Source organism: Oncorhynchus clarkii, chromosome 3, assembly GCF_045791955.1.
Source record: "Oncorhynchus clarkii lewisi isolate Uvic-CL-2024 chromosome 3, UVic_Ocla_1.0, whole genome shotgun sequence".
NCBI classification, from domain to species: Eukaryota; Metazoa; Chordata; class Actinopteri; order Salmoniformes; family Salmonidae; genus Oncorhynchus; species Oncorhynchus clarkii.
Window position 1 is genome coordinate 75,866,268 of NC_092149.1, and position 20,454 is coordinate 75,886,721.

The 20,454-nt window shown below is 44.5% G+C and overlaps 2 protein-coding genes across 7 annotated transcripts in view; one reads left to right on the forward strand and one right to left on the reverse strand.

The window, feature by feature from the left end:
• LOC139404591 (target of Nesh-SH3-like) overlaps positions 1–5,799 on the forward strand; it is a 49,835-nt gene extending 44,036 nt beyond the window's left edge. For all 3 annotated transcript variants that reach the window (XM_071147264.1, XM_071147266.1, XM_071147265.1), the window contains 2 exons: positions 2,388–2,510; positions 2,734–5,799. In XM_071147264.1, the coding sequence (XP_071003365.1) occupies positions 2,388–2,510; positions 2,734–2,849 (239 nt within the window). In that variant the 3' untranslated portion in view covers positions 2,850–5,799. The remainder of the gene's footprint in view (positions 1–2,387; positions 2,511–2,733) is intronic.
• A 366-nt stretch (positions 5,800–6,165) lies between these two features.
• Positions 6,166–20,454, reverse strand: part of LOC139404550 (protein TFG-like) — a 29,962-nt gene continuing 15,673 nt past the window's right edge. For 3 of the 4 annotated variants that reach the window (XM_071147253.1, XM_071147261.1, XM_071147262.1), the window contains 3 exons: positions 19,191–19,320; positions 8,262–8,348; positions 6,166–8,105 (listed from right to left, as the gene is read on the reverse strand). In XM_071147253.1, coding sequence (XP_071003354.1) covers positions 7,717–8,105; positions 8,262–8,348; positions 19,191–19,320 — 606 coding nt within the window. In that variant the 3' untranslated portion in view covers positions 6,166–7,716. The remainder of the gene's footprint in view (positions 8,106–8,261; positions 8,349–19,190; positions 19,321–20,454) is intronic. The other variant, XM_071147263.1, reaches the window with a different exon arrangement.

Sequence of the window (20,454 nt, forward strand, 5' to 3'; positions counted from 1 at the left end):
TTTGGACAGGTAACTAGTAACTGTAATGGATTACATTTAGAAAGTAACCTACCCAACCCTGGTGAGACAGCCTTATTCTAAAATTGATTAAACTGTTTTTTTCTCATCAATCTACACACAATGGCCCATAATGACCAAGCAAAAACTTGTTTGTAGAAATGTTTCCACATTTATTAAAAATATAAAAGTATTCAGACCGTTTACTCAGTACTTTGTTGAATCACTCTTGGCAGCGATTACAGCCTCGAGTCTTCTTGGGTAGGACACTACAAGCTTGGCACACCTGTAATTGGAGGAGTTTATCGCATTCTTCTCTGCAGATCCTCTCAATCTCTGTCAGGTTGGATAGGGAGCGTTGCTGCACGGCTATTTTCAGATCTCTCGAGAATTGTTCGATCGGGTTCAAGTCTGGGCTCTGGCTGGACCACTCAAGGACATTCAGAGACTTGTCCCGAAGCCACTCTGCGTTGTCTTGGCTGTGTGCTTAGGGTTGTTGTCCTGTTGGAAGGTAAATCTTCACCCCAGTCTGAGGTCCAGGACGAGGTTTTCATCAAGGACCTCTGTACTTTCCTCTGTTCATCTTTCCCTCGATCCAGTCTAGTCTCCCAGCCCATGCTGCTGAAAAACATCCCCAAAGCATGATGCTGCCACCACCATGCTTCATTGTAGGGATGGCGCCAGGTTTCCTCCAGACGTGACACTTAGCATTCTGGCACTCTACCATTAAGGCCCAATTGGTGGAGTGCTGCAGAGATGGTTGTCCTCCCATCTCCACAGAGCAACTCTAGAGCTCTGTCAGACTGACCATCGGGTTTGTGGTCACCTCCCTGACCAAGGCCCTTCTCCCCTGATTACTCAGTTTGGCCTGGCACCCAGCTCTAGGAAGAGTCTTGGTGGTTCTAAACTTCTTCCATTTAATAATTATGGAGGCCACTGTATTCTTGGGGACATTCAATGCTGCATAAATGTTTTGGTAGCCTTCCCCAGGTGTATGCCTCGACACAATCCTGTCTCAGAGCTCTACGGAAATTTTCTTCGACCTCATGGCTTGGTTTTTGCTCTGACATGCACTGTCAACTGTGGGACCTAATATAGACAGGTGTGTGCCTATCTAAATTATGTCCAATCAATTGAATTTACCACAAGTGGACTCCAATCAAGTTGTAGAAACATCTGAAGGATGATCAATGGAAACAGAATGCACCTGAGCTCAATTTCGATTCTCATAGCAAAGGGTCTGAATACTTATGTGAATAAGGTATTTCTGTTATTTTTACAGTAAATACATTTGCAAAAATGTTTAAAAACCTGTTTTCGCTTCGTCATTTTGGGGTATTGTTTGTAGATTGCTGAGGAAACAGTTTTATTTAATCAATTTTAGATTAAGGCTGTAACAAACAAAATGTGGAAAAAGTCAAGGGGTCTGAATAGTTTCCGAAGTCACAGTATACACTGAGTGTACAAAACATTAAGAACACCTGCTCTTTCCATGACATAGGTGAATCCAGGTGAATGCTCCACTCTTAGAAAAAAGGTGTTATCTAGAACTAAAAAGGGTTCTTTCGCTGTCCCCATAAGACAACCCTTTGAAGAACCCCTTTTGCGTTCCATGTAAAACCCTTTCCACAGAGGGTTCTACATGGAAACCAAAAGAGTTCTATCTGGAACCAAAAAGGGTTCTCCTATGGGGACAGCCACAGAACCCTTTTGAACCCTTTTTCAAAGGGTGTATGATCTCTTATTGATGTCACTTAATCTACACTTCAATCAGTGTAGATTAAGGGGAGGAGACAGGTTAAAGAAGCATTTTAAGCCTTGAGACAATTGAGACATGGATTGTGTATGTGTGCCATTCAGAGGGTGAATTGACAAGACAAAATATTTAAGTGCCTTTGAACGGAGTATGGTAGTAGGTGCCAGGCGCACCGGATTTGTCAAGAACTGCTAAATTGCTGAGTTTTTCATGCTCAACAGTTTCCTGTTAGTATATTAAAAATGGTCCACCACCTAAAGGACATCCAACCAACTTGACACAACTGTGGGAAGCATTGGAGTCAACATGGGCCAGCATCCCTGAATAACACTTTTGACACCTTGTAGAGTCCATGCCCCGATGACTTGAGGCTGTTCTGAGGGCAAAAAGGGGGACAACTTAATATTAGGAAGGTGTCCCTAATGTTTTGTACACTCAGTGTATGTCTATGTTTTACTCTGTTTATATTGCCTTGTCTCTGTGTACGTACTATAAAGGACTTGTGTACATACGTACATTGTAAAGGATACAATGGAATTCTGAACGAGGTGTAACTAACTAAAATTATATAATCTCAAACAACATTATTTAACCTATATCATCATACAGAGCCATAACCTTTGACCCTGTGCAGGCAAGTTCTACAACATCGGGGACCAGACTGGTCATGGGGAGGACCACTGCCAGTTTGTAGATTCTTTCCTGGACGGACGAACAGGCAGCCAGCTACTGGCCGACCAGCTTCCCAGCCGATCAGGTAGAGTACCATCAACTGGGACCCATTAGAAAGATCAGTGGCAGAGAACCACTTGTACAGGTGTCCATGACCATGGTTTCTTGTTCACTTTTCAATTACTAAAGATTTCTGTTTCAGGGTTAACTATGGGAAACAATGATCTCTAGACTATGTTAAGACCATTCACATCCCAAACCATTTTTAAAAGAAAGGTTCTCATTATCCTTTTGCTCTAATGTCTCAGGTTTCTACCGGGCTATGCGTCAGGAACCGGTCAACTTCGGCCAGATCGGAGGGAACTCGCATGCCACCTATGTCGGCTGGTACGAGTGCGGAACACCCATACCTGGGAAATGGTAAGACCCCTCCACCAAGGAGGTGGCCAGGAAGATGCCTGACTGAAAGAGGGATTATTTTACCAGGCTGAAAGGAGGACTGAGGCGGCCTGAGGGGAGGTGGGCTTCTCTGTTACCATGGAGATGCACCTTTCTGACTATCTATTTGTCAGATGGCAACAGCCCACATTCCATTGTATAAAAGTGTACAGGACCATACTTGTCACGAACTCTGTTAGGCACATTTGTCATATCTCCTTAAATCTCATCTCACTATTTATCAATCACGACAACATGAGAAAATACTCAACCTGTAAACAAGGAAGAGAAGTTGGTAAAAGGTTTTTCAGAGTGCTTCATTAAATATGAACACCGGAAACTGTTGGGAAGCTGGCTCCCTAAAAATGTAATAATGTGTATGGTTTTATTTATCAAGCAGTTGTTATTCATGTACCTTGTGGTTTCTATTGGCCAGTCTGTTAAAAGGGTTGCTACAAAAGCATTAGTTTTCACTCATACAGATACTGTCTATACTCAATACCCTTTCTTGATTGGTCCTGTGGGATTAACAGTTGCGGTTTGCACAATATGAAAGTATTAAATATGTACAGTGCCTTGCGAAAGTATTCGGCCCCCTTGAACTTTGCGACCTTTTGCCACATTTCAGGCTTCAAACATAAAGATATAAAACTGTATTTTTTTGTGAAGAATCAACAACAAGTGGGACACAATCAAGAAGTGGAACGACATTTATTGGATATTTCAAACTTTTTTAACAAATCAAAAACTGAAAAATTGGGCGTGCAAAATTATTCAGCCCCCTTAAGTTAATACTTTGTAGCGCCACCTTTTGCTGCGATTACAGCTGTAAGTCGCTTGGGGTATGTCTCTATCAGTTTTGCACATCGAGAGACTGACATTTTTTCCCATTCCTCCTTGCAAAACAGCTCGAGCTCAATGAGGTTGGATGGAGAGCATTTGTGAACAGCAGTTTTCAGTTCTTTCCACAGATTCTCGATTGGATTCAGGTCTGGACTTTGACTTGGCCATTCTAACACCTGGATATGTTTATTTTTGAACCATTCCATTGTAGATTTTGCTTTATGTTTTGGATCATTGTCTTGTTGGAAGACAAATCTCCGTCCCAGTCTCAGGTCTTTTGCAGACTCCATCAGGTTTTCTTCCAGAATGGTCCTGTATTTGGCTCCATCCATCTTCCCATCAATTTTAACCATCTTCCCTGTCCCTGCTGAAGAAAAGCAGGCCCAAACCATGATGCTGCCACCACCATGTTTGACAGTGGGGATGGTGTGTTCAGCTGTGTTGCTTTTAAGCCAAACATAACGTTTTGCATTGTTGCCAAAAAGTTCAATTTTGGTTTCATCTGACCAGAGCACCTTCTTCCACATGTTTGGTGTGTCTCCCAGGTGGCTTGTGGCAAACTTTAAACGACACTTTTTATGGATATCTTTAAGAAATGTCTTTCTTCTTGCCACTCTTTCATAAAGGCCAGATTTGTGCAATATACGACTGATTGTTGTCCTATGGACAGAGTCTCCCACCTCAGCTGTAGATCTCTGCAGTTCATCCAGAGTGATCATGGGCTTCTTGGCTGCATCTCTGATCAGTCTTCTCCTTGTATGAGCTGAAAGTTTAGAGGGACGGCCAGGTCTTGGTAGATTTGCAGTGGTCTGATACTCCTTCCATTTCAATATTATCGCTTGCACAGTGCTCCTTGGGATGTTTAAAGCTTGGGAAATCTTTTTGTATCCAAATCCGGCTTTAAACTTCTTCACAACAGTATCTCGGACCTGCCTGGTGTGTTCCTTGTTCTTCATGATGCTCTCTGCGCTTTTAACGGACCTCTGAGACTATCACAGTGCAGGTGCATTTATACGGAGACTTGATTACACACAGGTGGATTGTATTTATCATCATTAGTCATTTAGGTCAACATTGGATCATTCAGAGATCCTCACTGAACTTCTGGAGAGAGTTTGCTGCACTGAAAGTAAAGGGGCTGATTAATTTTGCACGCCCAATTTTTCAGTTTTTGATTTGTTTAAAAAGTTTTCAATATCCAATAAATATCGTTCCACTTCATGATTGTGTCCCACTTGTTGTTGATTCTTCACAAAAAAATACAGTTTTATATCTTTATGTTTGAAGCCTGAAATGTGGCAAAAGGTCGCAAAGTTCAAGGGGGCCGAATACTTTCGCAAGGCACTGTATATGATGTGAAAGAACAATATTTCTGAACTACTATCAAGTCTCAACATTAAGTTTACAAAGCAAGGCGGTTCCACGGACTAGAAGTGTGTTAATCACTTGGAAAACACCTGAATGGGTTCTTTAGCCAATGAATGTCCAAAATATTAAGTAGAGATAAAATCATCAGATACTGGGATTCACTCAGTTGGAATGAACAGCATAAGGATATGCTTTGTTCTTTCATCTTCAATTTTCTAACTTCAACTCATCTCAATTTGGAGAATGATTGACAGGAATCCGTTATGTGGATGTGGTCCTAAGCTCATTGCAAGTGACCACAATTGTCCACCTCTGGGGCATGTTCAGTGGGGTGCACCATTGCAGAATGTTCAGATGTAATGTATTGGGTTTGTAGGATGAGGAATTGTCAGTTCTATACGTTACATTTCTACCTACAACATTCAGAACATTTCCCCTCACTGACGAAACTCTTTGTTTTTAGCCTTGGAATGTTTTCTACAGTTTTGTTAGCACAACCTGTTCGTCTGAGTTTAAATATTATATAACATGTACATAAAGGCTTCTTTTAGTGTGGAAACAAACAAAGATTACATTTAACATTTTGTACAGTTGCTCACAAATGGCTGCAGTTGTATTTTCAACACAATTTTTTGGGGAAAAGTGTTTATAGATTGTTCCAGATATGTACAACCATTTCTGTATCTATTTTCAACAATAAATCCTTAAGTATGGTTCTGTTTTTACTACTTCTACGACTCAAATTGGTTGTAAATGCATTGTGCACATATGAAAGTGTGTGTTCATATGTCACACACACACACCCACACAAATCAACAACACATGCCCCGTTTCACTCATTTCTCCATTAGTTCTGACTCTAGACAGGCAGAGCTGAGGGACCTACCACACACTCCCTCACCACACATCCCAGCCAACCACAACGCCCGATTAGGAAAACAAACAGCAACAGCAGCATTACCACACTTTTCCAAATCCACTCTGGTGGGATACGAAAGGCTCTCGGAAGCCAAGCTCAACACGGAGCCGTGAACTCACAAACCACAGTGTGAGGGAAGGAGTGAGGGAGACAAAGAATCAAAACAATGACAGACTACCAAGGTTTCAAAACCTTTATTAGGTTTTAGAAAAAAATGTTACAGTTTAAACAAACTAAATGACACTTCAAGGTGGAAAATCTGACTGATATATTAATACAAACCATTGAGGAAAAAAATAAGAGAAAGAGAGAGTGATAAACCATAAGGAGGTGATCTAAGAGGCTAAACATGGTAGGACCCTTCTGGAAGGTCAAAACTACACCTCCCATATTGTACTCAAGCGAGGGGCAGATTCCATGACACGACATAATACCAACATGGCGTTGATGAAAACGAGTTGTAAAAAAAGTATTTTAAAAAAAGGGGATGAACACCATTTTCATAGAAGCATCTGTTGACACTCAGCAAACTATATCCTCAAAAGATCAGTTAAATGCAATATGAATCAACATCATCTGTTGACCAGCGGATACAGGTGCATTTACAGCTGTCAGACTAGCAAGATAAAGTCGGATGATGATGATGATAATAAGACAGCCTTCATATTTCAGCCTGTTTTGTTCTCCCAGCTGAGTGTGCTTACAGACTGACGACATGTTCATCAGTGTTGAGCACTATTTGAACTGACAATTAGAAATTAAAACATTTAAAAACATTTTGAAATAAATAACTGACTTTTCAGTTTATTGAGAAGTCATTGAAAATGCCCTTTTTTATTTTTGAATTGTACATTTGAGTTAACTTCCTGAATTGACTGCCTTCAATTCAAATTGAGCCCACCCTGATGACAGACACATAGGGTGTGGGTAGGGAACATTAAATGACAAATAACAGGGCCATAACACATTGGTGTGTTTGTGTGGTCGAGACAGAACACAGACAATAACATGGGTGTGTTTGTGTGGTCGAGACAGAACACAGACAATAACATGGGTGTGTTTGTGTGGTCGAGACAGAACACAGACAATAACACATGGGTGTGTGTGTGTGTGGTGGTGGGGTCGAGACAGAACACAGACAATAACATGGGTGTGTTTGTGTGGTCGAGACAGAACACAGACAACAACACATGGGTGTGTGTGTGTGTGGTGGTGGGGTCGAGACAGAACACAGACAATAACATGGGTGTGTTTGTGTGGTCGAGACAGAACACAGACAATAACATGGGTGTGTTTGTGTGGTCGAGACAGAACACAGACAATAACATGGGTTTGGTGTGTGGTGGTGGTGTCGAGACAGACAATAACATGGGTGTGTTTGTGTGGTGGTGGGGTCGAGAGAGAACACAGACAATAACATGGGTTTGTGTATGTGGTGGGGTCGAGACAGACAATAACATGGGTGTGTATGTGTGGTAGTGGGGTCGAGACAGAACACAGACAATAACACATGGGTGTGTGTGTGGTGGTGGGGTCGAGACAGAACACAGACGATCAGATGGGATGTACTTTGTTTTGGATATGGACTCATCAGTGACTGAGGACTGACAGAAGGACATATGGACAGATTAGCAGACCATGTTTACCGTTACCCAGGCCAAACAGAGCCAGCCAGGACACAAAGTGGAGGGGTGGGTGGATAACGTTTTCCATTCCTTCTCTTTTACCGGTACCCAGGGCCAGGCTGGGCATAGCCCGAGCCGAAGGGGGGCCGGTTGCGGGCATAGGGGTTGGACGCCCCAGGAGGGGGGGTAACGTTGCTACCGGGGGGAGGAGTGTAGCTGGGACGGGCCTGGTAACCCTGGCCAGACTGGGAGGTGGGGGGTAGGCTATAGTTGGCAGGCTGGTTGGCCTGGGAGGTGTAGTTTTGGGGAGGGAAGGCACCTGGGGGGTACTGCTGGGGACCCTGGGGTGGAGCGGCCTGCTGTTGGCCTCCCTGAAAGCCGGGGGCTGGGCCCTGGCTGGGGGCGGGGGCCTGGGAGGTGGGGGCAGGGTAGTTCTGGAACTGCTGCTGTTGAAGCTGAGGGGTGCTGGGCTGGGGGGTGCATCCTGCTGAGTGAGAGAGAGTTGGGGGGAGAAGTACAGTATAACTTTGGATTGTAATCGATTTCACATTCATAGCATCATTCCTGTGAAAGTCTGGGCCATTGTTATAAGATCAGCATGTCCTTCTTGGACCTTTTCTGAGGGAAAGTGTCACTGTCTTACCAGGGTACTGCATGCCATACTGCTGCTGCGGTGCTGGCTGCTGGGGAGGGTATCCACCTGGAGACTGGTACTGCTGGTACATCTGACCTGGAGAAGAGAGATGGAGGAGATCAGTATGACAGACACACACACCTGGGTGTCTGGATGGAACCAGACAGGATCGTCTTAATGCAAACAGCACCGAGCACTAAAATAAAACAGGACTGGTTCTTCAAAGCCCTGCGCCTAGACACTCTCTATGGCACATTACAGTCATCTGAACAGCTCCAAGCTAAACACGCACACACACACACACACTTTTATTTGGATAGACGTGTTGGGTCAGAGCGGGTGCCATCTGTCTAAACAGGTCTGTCTGTGTCAGTAGACAAGACACTTCCCTCCCAACTTTAATTAGCCATAACCTCACAGGTCTGTGTGTGTGTGTGTGTGTGTCTCTTTCTCGGGTCCATGTCACATTTAAAAGTCTAGACTGGAAAGTCGGCTCAATACCATGGACTGAGGAGTGTGGTTAAGAGTGTCTGAAAATAAAAACTAGAAGTTTAAAAACACAAAACACGTAGTGTGCTCTCACAATGTGGACCGGACTGGACCGCCGAGCTTCAAAGACCTCAAACTTTTTGCGACAGGCAATGAATATTCCATTCTTTTACTTTTAGATTGGTGTGTATTGTTGTGTATGGTTAGATATTACTGCACTGTTGGAGCTAGGAACACAAGCATTTCGCTACACCCGCAATAACATCTGCTAAATTGATTTGATGGTTGCTTCTGCGCAGGTCAAAGCTGATTAACATGAGGTTGTCTGGCACAGCTGCCTTACCAATGCTTTTATTTTTGCTAAAGTTCACTGTTTTTTCATGTGCCAGTTAAAGCAGAGCGTTGATTTTCCACTCAGAGTGCCCGTAACAGAGCCCTATGGAACTCCTTTGTGACGGAAAAGGGACTAGACATAATTCTAACAAGTTCTGCAGGGACATTTGTGCTAGGCTATCACTAGGCTGATTAAACACTCACTGAAGTGGTAGTTCAATCCAAACACACACACACACACGCAGTGGCTGAAAGATACACAGACAATGCACACACAAACACAGGTCCAAACAGCTGGGGCACAAATGTGCACGAATAAAACTGACCCAAAACCTGCAGGGGACAAACTTTCTCAAAGTCAGAGGAAGATTTAAAAAAACAAAAAAAACAAGGGTCTGAGCTGCAGTGGACTGGGGAACTAATTAGACCGTCTACTACAGACAGACAGGGTGCCACACAGACACATGAAGCCATCTTATACACTCCCAGGCCCAGATCATAACCCAGATCCATACTGTAGGTCCGTGTCTGGGTTGAAATGCTATTTGTTATCTTTCAAATAATTCAGGTACATTAAGTACAAATACATTTTGACCCAAGTCTGGACCAGATGAAAGAACCATGTTTCATTCCTCCACCATTGGTGATCACTCATCTAACATGATTCAAACATTTACAAAAATGTAACTAGGCAAGTCAGTTAAGAGCAAATTCTTATTTACAATGACGGCCTACTGGGGAACAGTGGGTTAACTGCCTTGTTCAGGGGCAGAACGACAGATTTTTACATAGTCAGCTCGGGGATTCGATTCCCAAGCTGACAAGGTAAAAAGCTGACAAGGCCCAACGCCCTAGCCACTAGGCTACCATCTTGCCCCAAATTGTGAAAAGTCTATACAATGAAACCAGACATACTGATCTATAGGACTGCATCTATGAATCAGCTGTAAGCCCACTGTTAACCCCTGTAATGTGAGCACCATGGTGCTCGAGTGAGAATCACAAAGTGTGTGTGTGAATGTGTGTGTGTGTGAATGTGTGTGTGTGTGCGCTCGCGAGCATGTAGGTGCTGACTTTCTCTCCGTCTTGGTTTCCTGTCTGCTATCCATCATGTGTGTTATGTAATCCGATAGAGGGGTGGATGGAGCTGCCGTCAGGCCTCATTGGCCAGAAGAATTCATCTCTGATCAGTAAATGTAAGTCCCAGAGGACAGAGAAATCACTGCGGCTCTATGGAGAGAGACCGGCTGCCTGCACATCCCTTCAGCTGAACACAAAACAGAGCTGGAAAAATTATCTGGAATGTTATTGCTTCACTGTAGTTCTCAAGCCTATTAGGGATGTTTTCAGAAAGGAAACAAAATAATATGGCTTGTATTACATTTACGTTAGTTATTTAGCAAATGCTCTTATCAGTTAGTGCATTCACCTTAAGATAGCTAGGTGGAACAACCACACACAGTCATAGTAAGTACATTTTCCTCAATAAAGCAGGTATCAGCAAAGTCAGAACCAGTAAGGGGGGGGGTCAAGTGCGAGTACACAAAAGTCGATTTCTTTGTGTGTGTGGGAGGCTGAGGAGGTTGTGCAAGGGGGGTACTGTGGGATTATTTAAGATACTCCTTGAAGAGGCAGAGTTCCAAATGGTTTTGAAGATGGGCAGGGAGGTTGCTGTCCAAGCTTCAGAGTGAAGCTGTTTCCACCATTGGGGTGCCAGGACGGAGGAGAGCTTGGACTGGGCTGAGCGGGACCTGCTCTCCCATAGCGGTGGGAGTGCCAAGAGGTGGCAGAACGGAGTGCTCAGTTTGGGGTGTAGGGTTTTAACAGAGCCTGAAGGTAGGCAGTCCTTCTCGCTGCTCCGAAGGCAAGTACCATGGTCTTTTGTGGATGCAAGGTTGAACTGGAAGCCAGTGGAGTGTGCAGAGGAGATGGGTGACATGGGAGAACTTGGGAAGGTTGAACTGGAAGCCAGTGGAGTGTGCGGAGGAGATGGGTGACATGGGAGAACTTGGGAAGGTTGAACACCAGGTGGGTTGCAGTGTTCTGGATAAGGTGCAGGGGTTTGATGGCACAAGCGGGGAGCCCAGCCAACAGCGAGTTGCAGTAGTCCAGACGGGAGATGACAAGCGCCAGCACTGCTTCATGTGTGAGGTAGAGTGGTACTCTATGGATGTTGAGCACATGGACCTGCAGGGGCGAGTTAAAATCAAATAATTTGTCACATGCACCGAATACAACAGGTACAGTGAAATGCTTACTTATAATCCCTTAACCAACAATGCAGTCAAGAAAAAGTGATAAAAGTCTTCACTAAAATAAATAATGAAAGAGCAACGATAAAATAACAGTAGTGAGACTATATACAGGGGGTACCGGTAGAGAGTCGATGTGTGAAGGGCACAGGTTAGTCGAGGTAACGTAGAGGTAAAGTGACTATGCATAGATAATAAGCAGAGAGTAGCAGCAGTGTAAAAATGGGGGTGGTTCAATGCAAACAGTCCAGTTTGCCATTTGATTTGCTGTTCAGGAGTCTAATGGCTTGGGGTTAGAAGCTGTTAAAAACCCTTTGGACCTAGACTTTGCACTAGACCAGCATGCTTACACCCCCATCCCTTGTGCCTGCATTGTTTGCCACTTGGCCTTAAATTGTATCAATTTGTTTTTCTTGGTCACCCATGCTATTTCAATAAATCATTATATTTTTCCATTGTTTTCATGATGGCGGAATGATTGAGTATACTTTTTTTTCAAGATAAATAATGAAAAGAGTATCTTCCAGCCTATTGGGTCTCTCACTACACCCCCATATGCCAGGTCTTGAAATAAGCAGACAGACGGATTAAAGGTTCACATTGTAATACTTCTGACAGCCAACTTTCAAGCTGGAGAGGTATTCCATCTGATAAAGCATCAAAGACACCGTCTGTGCAGTGGTGGGTGAACAGGTGTGCTAAAACTCAGAGACAAACAAACACAGAACATTCCTTATCTAGGGTTGACCGTCATCTGTACAAAACACCTTCCTAATAGTGAGTTGCACCCCCCCTCCCCTCAGAACAGCCTCAATTTGTCAGGGCATGGACTCTACAAGGTGGCCCATGTTGACTCCAATGATTCCCACAGTTGTGTCAAGTTGGTTAGATGTCCTTTGGGTGGTGGCCCATTCTTGATACACACGGGAAACTGTTGAGTGTATAAAAACCCAGCAGCGTAGCAGCTCTTGACACAAACCGGTGCGCCTGGCACCTACTACCATAACCCGTTCAGAGGAACTTAAATATTTTGTCTTGCCCAGTCACCCTCTGAATGGCACATACACAATCCATGTCTCAATTGTCTCAAGGCTTAAAAATCCTTCTTTATTAACCCGTCTCCTCCCCTTCATCATCACACTGATTGAAGTGGATTTAACAAGTGACATCAATAAGAGATCATGGATTTCACCTGGATTCACCTGTTCAGTCTGTCATGGAAAGAGCAGGTGTTCTTAATGTTTTGTCCAGTCAGTGTAAATGAGACAGCCACTAGAAATCTTCTGCTTATGGATCTTGTTAGCTCCATGTTTACGTGTAAACACAAACCAAATGTTGACAGAGACGAGAGAGTGACGACTGGTCCATCTATCTACCCCCAAAGTACATGATCTGTGTCCTCGTTGCGTTTCTGAAGAAGTCCTCTGTGCATATTGTCAAGGCACCACACCCTTAATCAACGTGTTCATTCCCAACATGTTGGCAGGAGTGCACTGATCCTTTGAGACTATTCCTGGTCAACGATGATCAGTCTTCAATGTATTGTCTTTGTACAGACCCTATGGACACTCCCGAACTAAGGGAACATTTGGGGTCTCTCTCTCACCAGAGCGTTAGAATAGAGAAAAACGTGTCCCTGCAGCCTGATTCAGCCGTCTGGCCAACAGCTGCAGCCCAGAGCCTCTCTCCTCCCTGGAAGTCTGGGAGAGAGGGAGGAACGGATGAGCAGAGGGAGGAAAAGATGAGGATTATGAACTCCAGAAGACAACCAGCCAACCACACAGTCAGCGATGTCACACTGAACCTAGTAACAGCCAGTGACCGTTATATGACCGCACAGTCATTTATGGACAAACTAAAACTAATAACCAACACAAAGTGCAGGGGTCTGGAATATAAAGGGTACGACTGACGGAAGAATGACTAACTTTAGACTCTTAGCGGTGTCTTGGCTCTGTTAAACTCAACCCAAACCCCTTGGAGAAGCCTGAACCCTGCCCAAGCCAAAACCACAGAACTGGTCTGGGGAACACGGTCAAACCAACACCATGTGGAACCGCACTCTCTTTGTTCCAAGTGCGGTTTAGAGGCCCTGGTATGGCTCCTCTGTGTTCAAGCCACAGCTCAACGAGCCTACCATGCGTGTGCGTGTACCAGCTGTGGTTTGGATCCTGTGGTGGGGTTTTGTCAGTGAGCTGGTTATGGGTCTCTCTGGGTGAAATCAGAGACGTCTCCAGGGATGGAGGCGGCTACGGAGAGCCAGAAGAGCCAAAAGACGTGCCTGCCAATGAAAAAACATCACATCCAAAATAATGAGGTAGCTTAATAATAAGACTGACTCACAACATGTTCCTCTGTCCCCTCCCTTCCTGTGTCTGTCTGTGTCATATACTGAGATGCCAAAAACTAGAGCACACCTCGTTACCTGGTAAGAGAGTTACTTTCAAGCTCTGTTGATTCCAGATCACCACCATTATGGGAATACACAGCGGGACCAAGAGTTGAAGCTGTGTTCATTCCAGATCACCACCATTATGGGAATACCCAGCGGGTTCAAGAGTTGAAGCTCTGTGTTCATTCCAGATCACCACCATTATGGGAATACCCAGCAGGTCCAAGAGTTGAAGCTCTGTATTCTTTCTCAATCTACACACAATACCCCACAAATGACCAAGCAAAAACAGATTTTTAGGGAAATTTATAAAGATTATAAAAACTGAAAAATGACATTTACATAAGTATTCAGACCCTTAGTACTTTGTTGAAGCATGTTTGGCAGCGATTACAACCTTGCGTCTTCTTGGGTATGTCGCTACAAGCTCGGCACACCTGTATTTACGGGATTTTCTCCCCTTCTCTGCAGATGATCTCAAGCTCTGTCAGGTTGGATGGTTGCACAGGTATTTTCAGGTCTCTCTGGAGATGTTAAATCGGGTTCAAGTCTGGGCTCTAGGTGAGCCTCTCAAGGACATTCAGAGACTTGTCCCGAAGCCACTCCTGCGTTGTCTTGGCTGTGTGCTTAGGATCGTTGTCCTGTTGGAAGGTGAACCTTTGCCCCAGTCAGAGGTCGAGAGAAGGTATTCATGAAGTATTTCTGTACTTCTTACCAGTCTCCCAGTCCCTGGCACTGAAAAATATCCCCACAGCATGATGCTGCCACCACCATGATTCACCACAGGGATGGAACCAGGTTTCCTCCAGACATGACGCTTGGCATTCAGGCCAACGAGTTCAATCTTGGTTTAATCAGACCAGAGAATCTTGTTTCTCATGGTCTGAGAGTCTTTACGTCCCTTTTGGCAAACTCCAAGCGGGCTGTCATGTTTCTTTTACTCAAAGCAAATCTAATTTTATTTGATCACACGCGCCAAATACATCAGTAGACCTTACTGTGAAATGCTTAGTTACAAGCCCTTAACCAACAAAGCAGTTCAAGAAATAGAGTTAAGAAAATATTTACTAAATAAACGAAAGTAAAACATTTAAAAATAGGGTAATGAGGAGTGGCTTCCATCTGTCCAAACTACCATAAAGGCCTAATTGGTGGAGTGCTGCAGAGATGGTTGTCCTTAGAGGAACTCTGTACCCATGTTAGAGTGACCATCGGGTTCTTGGTCACCTCCCTGACAAAGGCCCTTCTCCCCAAATTTCTCAGTTTGGCCGGGCGGCCAGCTCGAGGAAGGGTCTTGGTGAACTCAGCAAAAACCAAAACGTCCCTTTTTCAGGACCCTGTCTTTCAAAGAATTCGTAAAAATGCAAATAACTTCATACAGTGCCTTGCGAAAGTATTAGGCCCCCTTGAACTTTGCGACCTTTTGCCACATTTCAGGCTTCAAACATAAAGATATAAAACTGTATTTTTTTGTGAAGAATCAACAACAAGTGGGACACAATCATGAAGTGGAACGACATTTATTGGATATTGAAAACTTTTTTAACAAATCAAAAACTGAAAAATTGGGCGTGCAAAATTATTCAGCCCCTTTACTTTCAGTGCAGCAAACTCTCTCCAGAAGTTCAGTGAGGATCTCTGAATGATCCAATGTTGACCTAAATGACTAATGATGATAAATACAATCCACCTGTGTGTAATCAAGTCTCCGTATAAATGCACCTGCACTGTGATAGTCTCAGAGGTCCGTTAAAAGCGCAGAGAGCATCATGAAGAACAAGGAACACACCAGGCAGGTCCGACAACCTTACCGTGAAATGCTTCCTTACAAGCCCATAACTCAATTTCTCGAACTGCATTGTTGGTTAAGAAAATATTTACTAAATAAACAAAAGTAAAAATGTAATAAAAACAAAATAGCAATATGGTCAGATTGCCATACCAGGCGGTTATGCAACTGGTCTGGATGCTCTTGATTGTGCATCTGTAGAACTTTTTGAGGATCTGGAGACCCATGCAAAATCTTTTCAGTCTCCTGAGGGGAAAAAGATGCCCTCTTCGCGACTGTTTTGGTGAATTTGAAACTCTCGACCCGCTCAACTACAGTACCGTCAATGAGAATGGGAGCGTGTTTGGCCCTCCGTTTCCTGCAGTCCACGATCATCTCCTTTGTCTTGCTCAGGTTGAGTGATAGGTTGTTGTCCTGGCACCACACCACCCAAGTCTCGGACTTCCTCCCTATAGGCTGTCTCATCGTTGTCGTGATCAGGCCTACCACTGTTGTGTCATCAGCAAACTTAATGATGGTGTTGCAGTTGAGCCTGGGTGGACTGTCAGGAAGTCCAGGATCCAGTTGCAAAGGGAGGTGTTTAGTGCCAGGGTCCTTAGCTTAGTGATGAGCTTTGTCGTCACTATGGTGTTGAACACTGAGCTGTAGTAAATGAACAGCATTCTTCCATAGGTGTTTCTTTTGTCCAGGTGGGAAAGGACAGCGTGGAGTGTGATTGAGATTGCGTCATCTGTGGATCTGATGGGGCAGTATGCAAATTGGAGTGGGTCTAGGGTTTTGGGGATGATGGTGTTGATGTGAGCCGTATTTCAAAGAACGTCATGGCTATCGAAGTGAGTGCTACGGGCGTTAGTCAATTAGGCAGTTTACCTTCACTTTCTTGGGCACATGGGGTATGGTGGTGTACTTGAAGCATGTAAGTATTACAGATTCAGTCAGGGACAGGTTGAAAATGGTCAGTGAAGACACTTGCCAGTTGATCAGCGCATGATCAGAGTACACGTACTGGTAATCCGTCTGGCCCCCGCGGCCTTGTGAATGTTGACCTGTTTAAAGGTCTTGCTCACATAGGTTATCGAGAGCGTGATCACACAGTCGTCCGGAACAGCTAGTGCCCTCATGCATGCTTCAGTGTTGCATGCCTCGAAGCGAGCATAAAAGGCATTTAGCTCATCTGGTAGGCTTGCGTCACTGGGCAGCTCGTGGCTGGGTTTCCATTTGTAGTCTGTAATAGTTTGCAAGACCTGCCACAACCAACAAGCGTCAGAACCGGTGTAGTAGTAGGATTCCATATTAGTCCTGTACTGACGCTTTGCCTGTTTGATAGTTCGTCTGAGGGCATAGCAGGATTTCTTAGAAGCATCCGGATTAGTGTCCCACTCCTTGAAAGCGGCCGCTCTAGCCGTTTAACTCGTTGCAGATGTTGCCTGTAATCAATGGCTTCTGATTGGGATATGTAGGTAAAGTCACTGTGGGGACGAAGACATCAAGGAACGTATTGATGGAGCAAGGTGACTGAGGTGGCATACTCCAATGCCATTGGATGAATCCCGGAACATATTCCAGTCTGTGCTAGCAAAACAGCCCTATAGCGTAGCATCCGCGTCATCTGACCTCTCCCATATTGAGCGAGTCACTGGAACTTCCTGCTTTAGTTTTTGCTTGTAAGCGGTTGTCAGGAGGATAGAGTTATAGTCAGATTTACCAAATGGAGGGCGAGGGAGAGTTTTGTATGCATCTGTGTGTGGAGTAAAGCTGGTCTAGAGTTATTTTTCCTCTGGTTGCACATGTGACATTGCTGGTAGAAACGAGGTAAAAAGGATTTAAAATTGCCTGCATTAAAGTCCCCGGACACTAGGAGCACCACTTCTGGGTGAGCATTTTCTTGTTTGCTTATGGCCTTATACAACTCATTGAGTGCGGTCTTAATGCCAGCATTGGGTTGTGGTGGTAAATAGATGGCTCCGAAAAATGGTAGATAGAGTACCTCATTATAAACTGGAGACCACACTACCTCAGGCAAGCAATACATAGAGACCTCTTTAATATTAGACTGCGCACCGGCTGTTACTGAAAAATACACACCTCCACCCCTCGTCTTACCAGACGTAACTGTTCTGTCCTGCCGATGCACGGAAAACCCAGCCAACTGTATATTATCCTTGTTGTTCCACCACGACTGTGAAACACAAGATATTACAGTTGGCAGGATAGTCTCGAGCCGAGATCATCCAGTTATTTTCCAGTGATTGCATGTTGGCCAATAGAAGGGACGGTTGAGGAGGGTTACTCACTTGCCAACAAATTCTCACAAGTCACCCCGATCTCCAGCCTCCTTTATTTCTGTCTTTTCTTCATGTGACTATGACAGGGATTTGGGCCTGGTCTCCGAGTAGCAGTATATCCTTCGCATCGGACACATTAAAGAGAAAATTTTCGTCCAACTCTAGGTGAGTAAACACTGTTCTGATATCTAGAAGCTCTTTTCAGTCATAAGAGACAGCAGCAGCAACATTATGTACTGTTACAAACAACGTGAAAAAAAAGCAACGTTGGTCAGGAGCCTGTAAAACGGCAGCTATCCCCCACCGGCGCCATTCTGTCACACGTGCCTCGACACAATCCTGTCTCGGAGGTCTACGGACAATTCCTTCGAACTCATGGCTTGGTTTTTGCTCTGACATGCACTGTCAAGTGTGGGAACTTATATAGACAGGTGTGTGCCTTTCCAAATCTTGTCCAAACAATTAAATGTATTACTGGTGGAATCCAATCAAGTTTTAGAAACATCTCAAAGATGATCAATGTAAACAGAATTCATCTGAGCTCAATTTCAAGTATCATAGCAAAGGGTTTGAATACGTATAATTAATAGATAAAATATTTTTTAGGAATTTGCAAACATAAAAAAAATCTGTTTTTGTTTTGTCATTATGTAGTGTGTGTAGATGAGGGGAAGAATGTATTTAATCTATTTTAGAAGAAGGCTGTAACGTAACGTATGGGAAAGGTTATGGTCTGAATACACTGTATGTTACAGCTACATCAGCATGTAGATATGCAGAGTAACAATACTGTACTGAAAACAGGACTGGGGAACTGGCCAATCCAAGTGTAATATTTAGCCATCCCAGACTAAAATGGAGGCATGAATAAATACCCTACTAAGATGGCAGTTGTGATTTACATTAGATTTAATGTCCAACAGCATGACACAAACAATTAAGCAGGACAACCAATTCCCCCCATTTGTGGTTGACGACAAGTCTGAGCAGTGAAAATCATTGGGATGCGACACTGTGACACAATCATAATGTTCTAAATGTCTGTAGAGGACAACGTGGAAATAAGAGCAAAAAAACAACATGCCATTGGCAGGGCAGGGGACTGGAACATCATTCTGTGATGGGCCCTTTTGCTCAAGTAGTGTTGTCCCAGGCCCTAAAGCTGCCACGCCAGAGAGGTGTACCACAACACATCAAATGGATTAAGGCTGCCCTGAGGCACAGGCCTAAGATCAGTTTAAAGCACAAACTGACCTCCCAGTTAACCCCAGATATTTGGAGGGGCTAAACCACCCAATGGCTACAATGGCCCACACTGATAACCTCCCTCCCCACCTTTTCCTACATTCATTCATGCAGAGATATGGTGGTAATGGTTACTGTGTGCGTGTTCCTAACCGTCGAGGGCTGCTGGGGGTCCCTGCTGCATCCCTGCGTAGGGGGCCTGTGGCTGGGGGGCGGCGGACGACGATGACGCAATGCTGTCTGGAGTATCTGACCGCTCCACAGACGAAACACCCGGGGGAGCTAGAGAGAGGGAGAGAAAGAGAGGGAGAGAAAGAGAGGGAGAGAGAGGATGATGAGATTACAGAGCATGAGCAGAGAGAGATAGAAATATATAAAACATATAAATAGAGTTGGATAAATGTAGATAGATTTGTTTCCCCCACAAGGACATACAGGACACTATCCTCTATGGGACACTATCCTCAAAACTCCATACCTAAAACCATGATTTGACTAAATGACCTGAATGGATACTAACTACCAAGGACAGTCGACAAAAAACTTAGAGCAAACAAAAAACCTGCAGAAGAAACACAGAGGAAACCTGGAAATACCATCCAACACAAAACTGAGTGAACATTACCAGTCTGAACCTACTTTTGGAGCCAAAAAGTCAAAGATATTTAATAAGCTTTATATAACAAAATTAACTAAGGCTAATAAGCTGCTAGGACAGAACTGACCTGACCTGAAGTGTGAAGTGATGTGTGTGAAAACTCTTGAGCCTTAACAATGGCAGCAGTTTCATAGCCTCCCCCACCCAAATGCAGAGGCCGTTGAAGCCCCCTGGCGTATCCCCATGCAGATGTCATCAAAGTACAGTACCCCCCATAAGGGCGCTGTACTGCAGCGCCAGCTGTGCCATCAGAGTCCTGGGTTCGCGCCCAGGCTCTGTCGTAACCGGCCGCGACCGGGAGGTCCGTGGGGCGACGCACAATTGGCCTAGCGTCGCCCGGGTTAGGGAGGGCTTGGTCGGTAGGGTTGTCCTTGTCTCATCGCGCACCAGCGACTCCTGTGGCGGGCTGGGCGCAGTGTACGCTAGCCAAGGTGGCCAGATGCACGGTGTTTCCTCCGGCGCATTGGTGCGGCTGGCTTCCGGGTTGGATGTGCGCTGTGTTAAAGAAGCAGCGGCTTGGTTGGTTGTGTATCGGAGGACGCATGACTTTCAACCTTCGTCTCTCCCGAGCCCGTACGGGAGTTGTAGCGATGAGACAAGATAGTAGCTACTACAACAATTGGATACCACGAAATTGGGGAGAAAAAGGGGTAAAATTCAAAAAAAAAAAACAAAAAAATACAAAAAAATACAGTACCCCATGGAGATTTAAAATAAAACTGCACGGAATAACTACAAAAAGAAGCTCCTCAAGGACAA